The 17,659-nt window shown below is 39.4% G+C and overlaps 1 protein-coding gene across 2 annotated transcripts; it reads right to left on the bottom strand.

Annotated features, from left to right (window-relative positions):
• Window positions 1-334: 334 nt before the first annotated feature.
• EIF2S2 (eukaryotic translation initiation factor 2 subunit beta) lies at window positions 335-17,635 on the bottom strand. Of its 2 annotated transcripts, none has more exons than XM_074318250.2 (9): window positions 17,431-17,635; window positions 12,648-12,912; window positions 11,047-11,150; window positions 7,385-7,520; window positions 6,604-6,704; window positions 5,838-5,986; window positions 3,724-3,780; window positions 1,550-1,635; window positions 335-808 (listed from the first exon to the last, which is right to left on the bottom strand). In XM_074318250.2, the coding sequence occupies exons 2-9, from the start codon at window positions 12,823-12,825 to the stop codon at window positions 633-635; spliced, it is 987 nt and encodes a 328-aa protein (XP_074174351.2). In that variant the 5' UTR covers window positions 12,826-12,912; window positions 17,431-17,635; the 3' UTR covers window positions 335-632. The 2 variants fall into 2 exon arrangements, with proteins under 2 accessions (XP_074174351.2, XP_019589363.2); XM_019733804.3 differs by having other exon boundaries at window positions 12,648-12,825; window positions 17,491-17,630.
• Between the last annotated feature and the right edge of the window lie 24 nt (window positions 17,636-17,659).

The raw sequence follows: 17,659 nt of genomic DNA, 5'->3' as shown, positions 1-17,659 counted from the left end.
CATGTGACAGCTGGAGGACTTGGCAGTGAGGTAGTAGCAATAATCCTCACGTAATGTAAAGAATTCAAATGTATGTAATCGTCCCTGGACACCGAAAACAGGCTGTCCTCCCAGATTTCATGCTCCAACCACCCTCTCAATGTGAAGCTGTCTACTTGATGTATCTCAAGAGAAGCGGAGAGGAAAATGGCTTCTCAGCTGAAGCCCCTGTCATGACAGTGTCCAGTTTCTCAGGACAAGGATGCAGAAACCTCGCCAGAGCCCAGGCACAAACTGTTTTGCTGAATTCATTAAGCACAATTTTTATAGAAAAGAAACTGAAGGACAAACCAAATTGAAAGAATCACTGTTATAATAACTTTAATTTATCTTGCATTTTACAGAAGTCTATGAACGATTTTAAAAAAGCACCGCCTTACCCATCATGTTTCTCTGACAGTTGTTAAAGTAGGCAATGAGTATGTCAACAGCTTGAGCATCGGCATCTTGTAAGGATTTCAGACCAGCTGCACGCCAAAGAGCTTGGCAGTTTTTCTATCTTGTTTTTAATATACTGTATATTCACTCTGATGGTAAACCTGTCCAGCCAAATCTCCACAACACACTTTGCAAAATCAGTGGTGATTAGCAAATTAGTTAGCTTTGGCACGGAGCTGTGCTCGCTTGCCTGTGACAGCCTGGAAGCCGGTTTTGATGCTGGCAACAGAGCATCGAGAATGACAAGTTTCACACTGTAAGAAATACAGTCGGGTGTCCTTTTGCAGGATTGTGTCGGGTGATCGGCACGTGTGACAGGTGACATATTCCTCTGCAGGAAGAGAAACATACAGAATTAGCTGGTGGCTACACTAAGCCAGAAGTTTCTTCCCTCTGAAACACTTATACACTGAACTCCATAAGCCCAGGCTGGCACCCAGACCAAGGAAGCTTAGCTAAACTTATTGGTAAGTTTATAGCTGAACTATTTGTATGGTAAAGAAATACAAACTGTCTGCTGTGTTTAGTACCTAATGCTTCAGGTACCAAACCAAAGGTTAAAAAAAAAAAAAAAAAAGACTCCAAATGTCCAAGGAGGCAGGAACATTTGCCAGATGCCTACTCCTGGTTCTTCTACAGGACAGCCACTCAGAGCTTATTAGCTTTCCTAGGTGGTATAATAAGAGACCTGCCAGTTGTAAGTGATTAGGAAGATAAAAGAAGGCTAAGCTTGAATGCAGACATATTTTCTACGACTTGCTTGGCCTTCAGCCTGGAACCAACCAGCAGCCTTAATTAGCTGGGCCTTCTTAGGAAAGACAAACCCCTCTCCCCAAACCCCTAATTAGCTGCCATGGGCCCCCTCCCTGCCTCACCTCCCCATCACTATCATTTTCCCTCATCTTAACACGTTGCGTACGGATCACGAGAATCTTCACGAGGGATTTAAACCCCACCGTACGCAACGTGTTAAGGCCAGTCTTTCCAGCTCCATTACAAACCAATAGCTCTTCCCAAAATAATACAACCGATGAGAACATTTCAGAGTGATGTGTTAAAATTACACACTTACTGATATATCTTCTCAAAACGTTTTCTATCTGTTTCTGTTGGAATCTTCCTTTGATTACAAGTTGGTTATTACCATCTATAGAACCACTATGAAAGAAAACAAAAATATCTCATTTTTTCCTGTAAGGGACCAAATTCCAAGACCTTTACATTTAATGAAATTAAGATATATTCAATGGCACAGGATAAGTTCTAGAAACAGTGCTATACTACCTGGTTTCTCAAAATTTTTAAGTAGTTGGTATCTGATGGCCTACCCATTATTTTATAACAGTAAATCCAATTTCAACTAACTAAGTCTCCAGCAACAAATCAGATTTATAACTAAATTTAAGTCTGAAACAAACTGATTCCTAGTGTGTGATGGCCCATTCATCCAACAAGGAAAAACACACTTTACTGAATGTATACCATGTGCAAAGTAGTGAGGGGAGCTATAAATATAAAAATAAGGAGCTACAGATATCTTTAAAAATTTTAAGCACCAAATAGTTTGACTCAGTTATAGTTCATGAAACTCTTAAAACTGATTGTTGTGATAGTTGTTCAACTAATGTGAACATTAAAAACCACTGAATTGTACATTTAAATGAATGTGTGATATGCAGCTCTATAAAACTCTTAATCACTGCCCCCCCACCCCCAGTACAGCTGAAATCACAAACCACATAGCGTCAATGGTGCTTAAAGAGACACTTTTTGAAAAGAAACAGAAGTTCTGGGCTAGATATTATTTGTTAAAAATTACAAATCACAAAGTGAAACAAAATTCAGCCAGGTAGCATTAAATTTACATTTGTTCTGTATCTTACTATAAAACTGACTTGCAAGAACCTCTCCTATGATCCTCAGCCTCCATGGGCTGTAACCCTAAATCTCCAGGTTATGGTGATTCCAATGCTTGATGCAGGAATTTTTTTTTTTTCACTGTCAAAATAAATTTTCTCAACCCTCTATTTAGCCCACTGACCTTAAGTTTACTGGTCACAACTTGTTATAATTTATCCTACCTCTACAAAAACTGAATTATTTTGAGAAGTAGGAAAAACACTCCTAGCTTTTACTCCTTCATTAATTTATGCAAGTTAAAAATAAACAATGATTGTAACACATTTACATTTAAAACAATTCTTCTACAACAGCCTACATATCTACCACTGGTCAATTAAATCACTCAACTCCATAGCAAGTGTAGTCAATCCCTACAAACTGAGTTTTAAGCGTAGGAAGAAAAACAATACCTTATTATCTCTGTACTGCCAGCAAGGCAGAGGATGAAGCCTTTTAAGAGCTCAAGCTCCTGAGACAGGCAGACCTGACTTTGCATATCGACTGTGCCATTAACTAGCTATGTGACCAACTACAACTTCCTTCACTGAACCTGTTTCCAGATCTTTAAGATGGGTAATATGCGTTTCTACTAACAGCACATAGTGCTGTTGTAAAGCCTGAGATGGTCCCCAAAGAAGTGCAGGGCATAGAGCTGGCATACAGCAGGCACTCGGTATGTGTTGGTCATTATTATTATACCCTGAGTCTACACTACTTATTTTTTCCCCCTTGCTCCTTGAATGCCTTTTTATTTTCTATAATTAATCAGGGAAGAGAGTACTTATTTTTAAAGGGACATTTGGCTTCCTAGCACTTAGGGTCAAAACTCCATGGGATCCTGGCCTTCCTGAATGGGGATGGACTGGCTCAGTGCCTTCAATAGGTGAGCCCTGAAGACAGGGAAGTAACTAACTATGGATCCCTCTTTCAATGTTTCTCCTGGGCCATTCAGCAACTTACAAGCTGTATTTCATCAATGGCCTATTAACAATTTAGGAAATAATTTTTGACCTAAGAAAATGGCTTCCTCTGAAATCTAATATTTGCTCCATAAAAAGACCCAAGAATTCCAATTAATGACAGGAAACTAAATACTGCAGTGCCATGGCACGCATGTTGGCACACCTGCAGGCCTATTCAGAGGAGCTACTGTTATTCTGTTCTCTATTCTCACGCAGCCAAGCTCTCCCACAGAAATGAGCTGATTTTCCTCCTTCACTGGCCTAAAGTTCCTCTGATAATCACGTGAATGTTTTTTCTAAGTGTTTATATATTCTTTTCAAGTTGAGAGAAATCATGAAATGTCTAGGAAAACTATATATAAATGTGAATATAGTTTCTTACCTTGTACCCAATTCAGCCAATAAAAATGCGAGGAGATGTTTGGGCTGACGATGTAATCTAAAAAGAAAGGGGAACATATAAACCTTATCTTCCATGAAAATCTAACCAAACTTCTAAAAAACCATCCTGTTCACTGTTTTAATCTGTGATTACTCAGCTATTTGGTGAATTTTAGTGCACAGTGCATCAAACACTGAAATAAAGATATATATATATATATATATATATATATATATATATATATATATAATTTATTTACATTTTAAAGCCCATGCAACAATATTACATGTTATTTATGAAGATATACATACGAGTAAATGTCTAGAAACATGGACAGGAAAGGTAAACAACTTTAGAGGATAACATCTTTTTCTGGGAAGGAAGGTGAGAGAGATACAGAGATGGCTTTAATTGTATAACTGTAAAACCCTCTTAAAGATCAGAAGCAAAATGTGTCAAAATGTCAAAATACACCAAACCTAAGCAATACGATACTTGGGTGTTTGTGATGCTAATTCCTATATATTTCCTATTGGAAAATTTTCATTTAAAAAAAAATGAATATATAGGGAAGTATTTCATGGCAGCATAACAGCAGAAAAGTTGAAAAGAGCTCAAATAGTCACCAACCGGGGAGTGGTTAATAAATTATGGTACATCTCTTCTATCTTGCTTTTAGAACATGACAGGTCTCCATAAAAAAACAAAAAAACATACAAAATGGAAAAAGCAAATCCAAAGCAAAGCCATTCAGTATTTTCACTTTTTAACTTAACTATAACTTACTTGGCATTGTTTAAACTTGTTTCAATAACCAGATACTATTACAATTTTAAAGACAGTTTCCCCCCCCAAACGTAAGGAGTGAAGGTTGGTAAAAAGATAATGAAACAAGCAAGCTCCTACATTGCTAGTGGGAGTATAAACTGGTACAAGTTTTGTTGGAAAGCAATTTACCAACGTTTGGCATAAAAATATCCGATATTCCTTTGGACTCCGCAATTGCATTTTGGGAATTTTTGCCCTAAAGCTCTATTCTGAGTTACTGCCAAGATACACAGATAAAGATGTCCCCCAAAGCTTTGCTTCTGATAATAAAAATCTGGAAACAACCATGTATAACTCAAAAACTGTTAGACTATGTTGTGTAGCTACTGTAAACATTTATAATTTAATGACAAGTAAATGTTTCACAGTATATTAAGAGAAAAACAGGTTAAAAATTAGTATGATGCCTTATTTTAAAATACTGATATGCATAAAACTAGCTAAACATAATATTAAACTATGATTTCCTATCTCTTAATGGTGGACTTACAGATGATTTTTCTTTTTTTAGCATGTCTATATTTTCTAATTTTTCTATAATAAGCAAATACTGTTGTCATCAGCAAAAAGTCTAAAGTAATGCCTATAAGCAATGAAAAAAAGTGGTGTATCTCTGGGTGGTAGCATTTTTAGTGATTATTTTCTCTTTTTGTTTACCATTTTTTCTCTTTTATCCGCAACAAGCATTATCACTTATGAAATTGAAGAATAGTAGATACGATCAGTGGCCTTAAGGAACCTGCCAGAAAAGGTATAGCTGAGGAGCTGAGAAGAGCCAGGCCCAGACAGTGACCTGGGGGTGATACAGGCAGGCACGGAATGTGATGGTAATCAAGAAAGCTGAAATCTCTTTGACTGTGTCTTGGCAATGACCATCCAAGTAAGAGGCACACCAAATTTAGCTGCTTTCCCAGAGCTCAGTTTGCACTTGTTTGGCAGGCCCATCCCAACCTGATGGCTTTTCCGCCTCCCTGGGCTCCCTGGGCTCCCCAGGCTCCCGCTCTGAGGGTTACAATCAGCCTCCTCACTCTTTATTCCATCTGGTGAGGATAAACTCTCATGCATCAGCATGAGTTGGCTTTTCTCACCTCTGGATACCTGATAAAACAAGCCCTGAGCCCTATGAGTCGAAAGAACTGATGGACTTGAACTGACTTCCCTCAACCCAACCCTGACAGTTGTGCATTCTCTTTCTACTTGCAATAAAGTCCACAATAAGGACCTTTAACATAAACTCCACTGAGAATCTGGTATTTGGGATGACGACTCTCCATTAACCAACTTACAGTTTACAAATATCTGTAAAATTGACAAAAGACGTTTTCTTGGTTCCTACTCGGACGACCTGTGGAGGTTTCATGACAAATTTTCTTTTCTCTCCAGCAACCATATCTGGATTCTTTTCCCTCATGATGTTGAACACTCGATTCAGTAGCTATAGAGATAAAATGGTATTCATGTACATTCTTATTAACAGCAGGAGTATCAAGTTCCCACTTAAGTCACTTTGCTTTACCTTTAAGCTGAGCAAACTTCACTTTTTACTACATGTTCTGGGAGCTCCTTGAGAACAGGACTCAATTCTCAACGAGGATCTGGTCCATTATGGAAGCTCAGCAATTCCTTGTTAAAAATTAAATGAATGAACGAGCCCCTACTAATTCTGCTGTTTCTATGGGAGAGTATATGATACAATGAAAAGTAAGACTCAGGAAAGCCCAAACAAGCAAACTTGACTTCCTGGCCCTGAATCAGCCACTTCCTCTTCCCACTGCCGCCCCTACCCCCATTCCAGGGGGCTCCATGCCCTTAGAAGTTCATGGATTCAGATGGGATCAGTGAGTACTATGACTGCCACGCTATGGGCAGGCTACCCCATATGCGGGCATCAGGCAATACTACGTACTGGCTGTGTGACCTCTCGGTCTGTTTCACTATCAATCTGTAGAGTTCAATGGCACTTCCAATTCAGGGAACATTTATATTTATCTTGCTTTTTTTTTGAGTTCCAGTGAACAGCTTAGCCCCTTTTCATAACAGAATTTGTCTTACCTCCTCATATGTGTAGTCTCTTTCTGAGCCTGCCCAAGCAGGGCCTGTCTGGTTACTGAATGAGATACCATCATCTTTTTTGCTGTCTTCATCTTCTAAAGCTACAGATTAACAAAGACTGTAAGAATGAGGGATAGAGGCAGATCTAGAGAAATGAAAGCGTCGAAGACATTTGTCTTCTCTCCCAGAACTGCATTCACAACACCCCCAAGCGCAAGGCATCAAGGTTCACAAATAGCCTCTTATTCCTTAAAGACAAGGATGCTACGATTTTCATAACCCTTTAACAGAGACCTCTCTAGGAATTTGTGGCAACACAGACACACACTTGATTTAACAAAAACAAGATAAAATAATGCACTGGGATAATTAGAGGAAAAAACACCCTACTGTTTTGAAGCACTTAAGAAACATCCACATCCATAAAATCCCATCTGCTGACTATAGTCAAGTTTTTTAAAGACCCTATAGCACTTAGAAACTAATAAAACAGCACTTTTAACAAAATATTTAAAATTTTTTTAACATTATTTAAAATTCAGTTACAATAATTTTCCCAATCGCCGAATCTGTATGATTTAATGAAATCACAATTGCCAAATTCTTCCCCCAGGAAATCTTTAACTGTTATTATTAAGTTAGATACTAACTCCTTTTAGCTTCCATTATCAGGCAGTGAAAAGAAGGTGCAAGAAAAAATAGAAAGGAACCCACCTATCAAAAAGATGTAGGCCAAAGGTTTGAGTAACCTAGAAACGAGCTGCTGAGCCCCCAATATTACCTTCATCTTTCTCTAGAATTTCATCCTCATCTGGGAACTTGACATTCTTCTTTTTCTTCTTTTTATTGCCAAGCATAATGTCAAGGTCATCCTCTGGTTCAGCTGGTTCTTGAACATCACTTTCAATCTTAAGATCCTAAGAGTTTGAGATAAGAGTATCAACATTTTGATACTAGGACCATTTTTTTTTAAATGACATGGGCTGATATCCTTTTAAAGGAAAAAAAATTAGATATTCAAAACTGTAGTTACATACAAGAAATGTCACAGGTGAGCACAAATGGCTCAGAGTCTGTCATTTAAACTGGAAATTCTCCAAAGACAGTTTTGTTAAAAAAACAAACAAACAAAAAAAAACACACAAAAAAAAACACAAACAAACAAAAAAAACAGTCTTGTGGGATCTTTTCCTTTCTTTTAGCTATCAGCCTTGGAATCATAAAATTATTGTCCATGTTTCCAAACCAGGCCACTATCAGAATCACCTGGGAAACTTTTAAGAATCTTAGATCTTCTGATTGACAATCTTTAGCAGGAACAGGGGTCAGCAGTATTTTAAAGAAGTTTCTAAGTAGTCTGATACAGTCAGTAGGAGGGTTTTTCTTCCTCCTGACACCAAATACATGGTGTTTTTCCACATCGGTTCAACACTCTGACACTAACTAGGTGAAGTACAAGTCAATTCAATTCTGCTATTATGTGTAGTCAGTGACAAACTCCACAGGTTTAAAGGCTCAGTCCCATAAGACTGTCCTTACTTCAGAGGCCAGTCAAAAGTATAGGGTCCCCAGGTTACCCACACTTATATCTGACTTAGTTACAGATTCAGCGGTTCCCACAACACCCTCCCCACAAGGTTCAATAATTTGCTAGAATGACTCAGAGCTCAGGAAAATACTTAACCATTACCAGTTTATAATAAAGGATGCAACACAGAACAGCCAAATGGAAGAGACGCACAGAGCAAGGAGAGGGGAGGAGGGCAGGTGCAGTGCTTCCGTGCCCTCTCCAGGTACCCTACTTTCCTGACACCCTGATTTGTTCACCAACCCCAAAGCTCTCCAAACTCCACCATTTAGGGGATTTTATGGAGGCTTCATCACGCAGGCATGACTGATTAAACCATTGGCCACTGTGACTGAACTCCATCTCCAACCCTTTCCCCTGAGGGTGGGGGGGGGGATGTATGTGAAAATTCTATTCATGGCTTGATCTTTCTGACCACCAGCCCCAGTGCTGAAGCTATTCAGGAACTCCCAGCCACCAGTCATCTCAAAAGATACTTTGATCATGCGGAGATTCCAAGGGTTTTAGGAGCTGTATGCCAGGACAGAGACAAAGACTAAATATTTATTTTTTATTATACCACAATCAGCTTGGCACCAGACTGCGAAGCATCACTTCAGTAGATGACATCATGGAAGAGGGAAAAGGCAGAACCCATGGAGAATTAGGATCATGTGATGAATGGATGGAGACAAGGTAAAGGTTAATCCCAAGATTAGTTGCTATAGTTATGGATGCAAACGGCATACCACAGCCCAGAAATGAGTCGTAACCCCCTCACTCCCAGAAGAGCAGAAAGGCCCAGTGTTTGTCTCTAGCCTTCTAATTCCTCCCTCCTTTCATCAGTTTATCCACCTCCCTCCCCTGAAATATGCTATCAACATTACCTATCAATATCTATTTTTGTGTGCCTACATCCTAAACTAGTCCAACAATGGCTATAGACATTTGAGAAATCTTATCAGCAGAAAAGTTAGAACAGCTGGGAATAAACAAAGCCCAACTTTTAGATCCCAAATCCAACTGTATAGTCTTAGTGCCCACATTTGGTCATCAAAGATTTGATCAGCATATGCGTATTAGCTGGATAACACGCAATCAAAAAACTAGGTATTAATCTAGTCTCAAAGACGACAGTCAATAAATGAGAAACTCAGACATGCCGAATATAAATTAGCACACACCAGTCAACTTCTCATCCTATACTATTATTTATTTTACCCCAGTAAGATCTAGTTCCAAACCAAGGCTAAGACCCAGTGAAAGGCAGACACTAGCACAAAGTATTTTTCAAGATTTGTCAAAAGCCTGGTGATGGTCTGAAAATCCAGATGGGAGAGTAACCCAAGATCTTAAAAACACGTCAGGTTTTAATTAATGTCCATGCCTTGTCTGATAAGGATATTTGTAATAATGTCTTACGTTATGACTTCAATAGCAGAGAAAAAAGTATACAAGCACTTAGTAAGAGTGGAGCTTGTAAGTGACCCTTCACGACAAAGGCTATTAGAGGAATCAATCAAAAAACCTTGTTAACCAAGACTCTCTGTGGCATATCTCCGGTGTGTCACTTTGTTACTCAGGATATTTAAACCTCACTTGTTCAGTATAATTTAAATATTTTTCCTTCTCAACTTCCCTGCAATAGTAGGAAGAGAAGAGAATCCCCAACCAGGGAGAAAATAAGATAAATCCAGGTAAAATCATCCTTTTCTAAAGGACTAACTTATCCCTTAACTAACATAACCTCTGAAAACAGGAAAAATATCTTATTCATTTCAGTACCTTTGCAATTAGCACACAATGTCTGACTCACTGTAATCACCAATACACATTTGCTGAATTAACTAAGTCATCAAAATTGTGAGTTTCCAAAACTCAATGAATTATTGCATACATTTCCCGCTATACGTGGGATACACCTTGTTTACTTGAGTTTGAACAAATAAAACTATTTACCAAAGAAACATTTGGGTAGAAGACACAAAATAAGACACTTAGTGCATGTGTGTGTTCTCAACTCTTGCTCTTTCTCTGTGTATACATAAAATTGCTATTACCCTGGCTTTTATAAACAGATGCTGAGTTCTGCTCGAGTCCTGGACAGGGTCTTTAAAATGGTAGCTCTTAAGTAAGGAAAGGACAGACTTACAGCTCCTTCTTACATCCATCCTCCCATTTACCCACCTACCCACCCATCTCTCTACTCGTTCAATTTTGAGATATTTGTATTGGTAATCAATTCAGTAATAAGACAACCCATAAGATCAGAGAACTCCATAAAACCAGCCTGAATGCTCTGTCTCCTATAGGCCATAAGATCATCAGTTACCAACCACCACAGACTGGGGTCGTGTATCTTAAACATGCTACCAAAAGTTTAACAGAAGAAACTAGAAGAATATTTGCTTCACAGGATTTATTACTTACAGAAACATCTGCCCCCCAGCCAATCTCAGTATGGTTAATGAAAAGGGGCGTTTTGTAAACATTTTAAAGGCACACAATACAATGTATAAAACCTAATTTACATTCCTTTGAACCATTAGTTCCTTTAAAATATCTAGTCAGATACAATGCCCCAAAAATGACCATAATAGCTGTGATTACTGTGTTTCCACAAAAGTAAGACCTAGCCGGACCATCAACTCTAACGCGTCTTTTGGAGCAAAAAATAATATAAGATCCGGTCTTATATTAATTTTTGCTCCAAAAGACGCGTTAGAGTTGATGGTCCGGCTAGGTCTTACTTTTGTGGAAACACGGTAAGTACTTGACAAAAGCAAAGCTAATAAGAGATGAGACAGAGGGAGAAACAGCCATTTAGCAACCTTTCAAGAGGTCAAATTTTACCTTCAATAAGAAAGCAATACTACCTTTACACCTTCTTCAGCTTCATCAATATCAAATATCTTTTTTGTTTTTTTCTTCTTCTTCTTTTGATTAAAGAAGTTCAAGTCATCTAGATCGTCAGAAGCATCTAAAAAAAGATAACTGGATTCAATTATTAACAAATATCAGAAGGCAAAGCATCAAATTATGAGTTAAACCAACATTTCAGCTATTAATTAATCAAGTCACCAGAATAGAGATCAGGTACTAATTAGTACAGTGGGTTCCACAACCACAAAAGTTATGGTTCTGAGAAACACAATGGCAGATCAACTCAAAGCTTTGTAGGAAAAATCTGGTTAGGGGACCATGTTAAGAATATTTATTTAGTAATCTGATCGTAACATGTCTCATTATTCCCAACACACAGTCAGGGTTCTAACACAATTTCCAAGGCTCTCCAGCTTTATCCCTCCACTTCTACCTACCATCTCATGTCCCACACCTCAATCCCTGGTTCCAGCCCAACTGAACTACTTCCCTTCTTCGTGCAAAGTGTGTAGTCTCTCACCTCCAAGCCTTCCCACGGGTCCTCCCACATAGCACTTACCTTCATCTCCTGGGATCTTCGTTAGAAGTTACTTCCACCAAGAAACCTTCTCTAAGCCTATTCCTCCTTTCCCCTAATTGGATTAGGTGCCCCTCAGGTGCTTCAACAGTACCTTCCGTTACCCCAACAGAGGTACTTACCAGCTTGCTTATCTATCTCCCTACTAGACACTATGACTTTTCCACCTAAATTCTAGGATGTAGCTAAACATGTTATTGAATCAACCAAGGAAAGGCCTTATAAAGTATTTCATATTCATTAAATAAGGCTACAATATGGATAAAATGAAATTTTGCCCACCATTAGTGAGTAATGAATTCTGTTCCATAAGTTTTCCATATGTTCTGTCCTGTTATACACCCGGAATATTTTGGGATCCCTCTGCTACAAATTTTTTCAAGAAGCTATTTACGAATTTATTTTGTTTCATTTCAAGAATGACTTACTTTCCAAGTTTATTTTAAACATATAAGATGCTTAGCACATGGTAGATGATCAATGAATTCCAGTTCTCTCTATTCCCAGCAGTGTCTTATATTTTTAAACAGACTTTATAAACAGAATCATAAACAGACATTATATTTATTGAATAATTTATTTTCAATAGTGAAATGGTATCTAAGTTAAAGCACAAGATTGACTAATGCTGATGTCTAAACCGAAACATTTTACATTGTAATTTTAATCTCTTCTATACATTTTCATATTTGTTAAGACACAAACTGACTTTCTTGGTCCTATTTCTTTCGGTCTACACTCAAATACAACCACCATTAAAATTGGAGAAGAGACCTGACAAGTTAAACTGGAAAACCAGCCCTGGAATGACAAGGTTTTGTCATCTCTGCCACTTGTGGATTCAGTGGGACAAGTCTATCAGAAATCTGACAAGGTCCAGTGCACAGACGTGATGTCCTCAACTTACCTGGAACAGCCTGTCAGGCTGTGAGGTCACTGTATGTACAAAATCCAAAACATCAACGGGAGAGAACCCTGTCTCCCAGGAAAACCGACTCTCTCCCGTCTACCGCTCACCTTTTTTCCTACTGTCCTCTTCATCAGCTTCTACATCTTTGTCCTCAGTTGGCTCTGGCTCCACTTCTTTCGTTTCTGAGGGCTGGGTTTCTTCTGTCTGGGTATCCCCTTCCTCATCTAACATAAAAGGCTTCTTCTTCTTCTTTTTCTTCTTGCTCATAGTAGGATCAAAAATCATCTGTTTAAAAGGGACCAAGTGATTGTTTTTAATGATGGTCACATTCCAAACATAAGGTATCTGCAAAAGGCAAACTCTTAAGAGTATCTGATGCATTAAAGTACCAAAAAAGGATTTAAAAAGTCCATCCAACCTTCCTTATACTATTAAACACAGTGGGGGTGGCAGCAGGGGAAGTGATCCTTCAACATGTACACCCGCCTTTCAATCTATAAATTATCACAAGATGTAGCAACTTCACTTTCAGTTTCACGAGCAAATGATGAATAAATCATGGAATTTAGGGAAGGGACCTTACCAACAACCTATGCTACACCCCTTCCTTTATGGATGAGAAAACCAATACCCAGGCAGGTTATACTCGTACATGTTTTATTTAAGGCTGGCAACCTGGGGTGGCTACACCAGAAGACTTGACCTAATAATTTTTTTTTTTTAAGCTTATCTGGAAATTCAGACAAACCTTTAAGGAAATCCATCAGCAACCTTCACATAGCAAATCTCTTATCCGAGTAAGAGAAACTTCTATACAATCTTTTAATCTTCTTTTTGGTTTCTGGAACATTAAAAGTTTTCTTAAGTTATTTTTAGCTAATGTCCACTAGAGAATAAGTGAAAAACTAATTTATAACTTCCGTAGACTATCTTAGAAAAAAATACAGATAAAGTTATTTTAGACATAATAGTTTAAACAACATATATGGCAGATGCCAGTAGTGTGGAAAGAGTGAGTCAAACAAAATTGGATTCAAATCCCAAGTATTTTTCTCTAAGCTCCTTACCAATCTTGGTCCAAACTGTACCAAGCTTAAATCCAGCATTTTGCCCAATGATCTGTTGTGATAATGTATTGAATGTTTAAAAGAAAAGGACTGGAGCCCAACTGATTGAATTCAATTATTATCATAATTTATGTAATGCTTTACAGTTCACAAAGCATGGTATAGCTCGATTCCTATCAGTGAAATCTCATCATCTCGGGGTGATCTAATATCCAAGATGTACCATGAAACTCTCCAAAAAAAAAAAAAAATTTCCCCAAATTGCTTAAGTTAGCTTAAATTTCTTTATGTCCTAAGTACATTAAGGAACCTGAGATACACTGAAACCAAACTATGGTCTGTAATAAGGCAGGGCGGTTATCATCCTCACCCAATAATAAAGGAACTGCAAGACATTCTGGGAATTCATACAGCCTCATTTCAAAGTTATCCTCTCCTACTTAGTAAGGATCTAAGTATATAAATGAATTCTAAAGATGCAGTCAGTCTGAAGAACATAATCTGGCAAACTTAAAGAGAATAGCCAGGAGGACGGAGTTCCCCACTGCTGACCTACTGGGACATAGGTCACCCCACATGGAGTAGTGCTATCTGTTCCAGGGAGACAGCTACAGTACATCCGCACTCTACGATACGGAGATTTGGCAAAAGGACAGACAGTACTCCCGGCACTATAAATTTGGTTGTCTGGCAGGGCTTACAATTCATTTGTTGCATTTTTTCAAGTATCAAAAGCCCTGGAATATTAATTATCTTTTAACTATTATTCAGCAAGACAGATCAAAGATGGGAGGGATTCTGAAATCAGGACAACCTTAAAACTGCCTTATCTTCTGAAGAAATCTGTATTTAGTTCTATAGGGTAAGTTTGGTTGTAGCTATCTAAAGGGTATTAAACATGCAGGAATTATACACAAATGGTTAACATCTCTTTATTTTTCTCTGGATACTTAAGACATATATTCATTGCCTCATTTTATTCATACCACCCATCAAATTAGTTAAAAATAAGGAAACCAGGGATCTCAAAGCAGTGCCCAAAGCAGAGACCTCCCACTCACAAGACCATGTTGGTCTTGACCTAAAAAATGGGTTTTTAAGACACTCACGTATGACAACAAATTATCACATTCCAAACGTTTTGTTTATGAAACGAGTTTGGATTTGAGGAGCAAACAGGTTTTTACGGAAAAACCACACTCTCTTGCTAATTTTTAAGTCTATAACAAAGCCTTCGAAAGCAGTTTTTCATTTCCAACTTCCCACTGTAGGTTGGGTTGGAGAAGGTGAGAAAAAGAGATACCAGTAAAAATTACCCAGACAATAGCCAAGTGCTTCATCATACTGGAAGCCTACTCCCGTCCATCATACCTTACCCACAATGAGAGCTTGATGGATACACCGCACCAGGTGAGTTACAAAAGAACCCATAAAAGCAAGATGAACGGGACAAATGCCAAGTGTTGTCATTTTTGGGTGACATCTCTTTGAATTCTTGTTTTGTAAACTTCATACAACATACATCTATTTTTAATCAGAAACTTCTTTTTCATTTTAAAGCTTCTTTTGTAAAACACCTTACCTAGTATTGTATGAAAACCCGATGTTCTGACGCCTTGTGAATGGGGCCTAGTAATAAGCAATAATCTTGATTATTGACATCACTTTAAAAAAATGGTCTGAAAAATAACGAATGCCTGCAGATTAGGGAAGTTTTCCTTACTGGGTAGCACCTGTATTTCTAGAATAGTGCTTTTAAAAGGTGTTGGTTCCACTAAATTCAAAGACCTTATGTTTGGTGAGTTTTGGCTTCATTACCAGGTTTAAAAAGAAATGTGTGAAGTTTAGTCATTTCCATGTACAGATTTTTCACTTGATCCTTACAAGTCTGTAGTCAGAAGTTAAGGATTAGCCTAAGAATACTTATCTAGTCAACAACACTGGAGGAACCAGAACCTTCGCATACCTCCAGAATACAAGCCAAAGGCAGGGTTCTAGACCCACTAACCTGCTCTGTGATCTTGGGCAAGTTAACCTCTCTAGGCCCTAATTTCCTGTCTATAAAACGAAGTTGGATGGAAGACCTAGAGTGCCAAGCTGCTTAATACTTTATTGGCTTTCAAAAGCTCTACGCTAGAACGCTGGTTCTGCCATCTCGGCTTGACAACATCCTATTCACCCTTCAGTAATGCATTCACATTCTACTTCCTTCAAAACCTGATCCCACTACTAAACTGCATCCTCCAGCCCCCAAATCTCTATGTTGAAGGCTCTATTTCTACCTCCTGCAGCAACTAGTAGGTCTCTCTTACCTCCCTTACAACACTTCTGAGTACTTTACCATAGAAACCACACACAGAACAGCACCCCACAGTACCTTGCACTACATAGGTACTTTATTTGTTGTAGGTTATGGAAAGCTTAGAAAATGGGTAAACAAAATGTGAAACACTGCCACTCTCAGGAACTTCTGAAATACAGTAGCGCAGAGCAATCAATGACTCTACCATGACCTCCAAGCAAGAACCACCTACTACTACCTTTAGATCCCCCGTTTCTCTCTGAAGAGAGCAAGAGCCTCCTAATCACCTAGATGGAGGAAATACTGCATAGATCTGGAATTCTACTACTGGCTCAGCCACTTACTATTTGATCGTGGGCATTATACAACACTCTAAGCCTCAGTTTTCTTATCACTAAGATGCGTATAACAGTCCTTACAGAGTTGTGGGAATCAAAAGAGAGATTGGAGGCTCCTCCAGAATAAATCCAAATTCCTTAATTTGGTCTTCAAATCTCTCCGTGAATTAGCCACTACCTACATTTCAAGAGATTAACTCTAACCTAATTGGAGAATATTCTACTTTCTGTGAGCACACTTATTTGTCTTCTTAACCACTCCCTTGCCCTGTGACCAGATCTTTCCACCACTTGACGAAATTCTAAGGATCCTTCAGGGACTACCTCAAAAGCCAACGATGGAGAAATCCTCGAATTTTCCCCCTTCCTTCTCTCCAAGGTCCTATAGGCCAAACACTCAAATGTTCACATAAATGAGTTATAAATCAAAAAGCTTTTTTTGGGTGGGGAGAACTGGCCGGTAAGATGTAGCCCCCACCATGTTAATCAGTACCTACTGACAATACTTAAAATCAAATTTCACTTTAAGCTGCTTGATTTTACATGAATTGGGATAAGTATGACCAAAAGGGATTTGAGGAAATTTGCTGAGGTACAAGCACGACAGTAGAAAAAGATCCAACGAGCTTCGCAGCACGGACTTCCCGCTCCCGTCGCCGTGAGCTGTTAAGGAAAGCTCAGGGACTCCCGCCCTAAAACTTCCCGAGGTTAGTCACTTTGAGCCTGAAGAATCTTTTCCTCTCATCCTATCTCCCTCAGCCCCTGGTCTTTTAAAGAAATAATGCTCGAGATGAGAACAACAGCGGATACCGGCCCGGACAAGCCAGCCTGCAAAGTTTTTAACGAGGGCGCTCCACCGGAGCCGATGGAGGCTCCTCTCCGCACTCCCGGGGCCAACGAGGAGAGTTACAGATGCAGTGTCAAATCGAAAAGAATGCAGGGGTCGCCAGCCTCAATCTCCTTCAGTTGGGGCATTAGCCGGCATTCAAGCCGTTCTAGGAGAGCGACTCAACTTGCTATCCATTCCGGAAACGCTGGTCTGAGTGCCGCCGCCCAGAAGAGAACCGGACGCGGCCAACCCCGAAGCTCCGGAGTCCTCGCTTGCTCTACCGCTCCAGGTCGCCTAGGCCCGGTTACCCCACATGGCGGCCGGCCGCTAGGCCGCAGGCCCCGTCTCCCACACTAGGATGGGTTCGGCTCCCCGCCTCAGTCCCTAGCCCTAGCACCAGGCTCAGGCCCTCACCTCGTCCCCGGACATGGCTGCGGCTTGAGTGGGCTCGGCACAGACGGGAAGTCGGACGGGTCAGCCCCAGGCCCCAGCGGCAGCACTGCTCCTGCCGACACTTCTCCCACCACCGCACTAGGCTCTTGCATCAGCGAAAGGGAACGACACCCCGCCCTCGCTTCCCAAG

This window comes from Rhinolophus sinicus, chromosome 13, assembly GCF_057876585.1.
Source record: "Rhinolophus sinicus isolate RSI-liver-muscle chromosome 13, RSI-T2T, whole genome shotgun sequence".
Lineage (NCBI taxonomy): Eukaryota > Metazoa > Chordata > Mammalia > Chiroptera > Rhinolophidae > Rhinolophus > Rhinolophus sinicus.
This window is presented reverse-complemented; position numbering and strand designations above follow the sequence as displayed.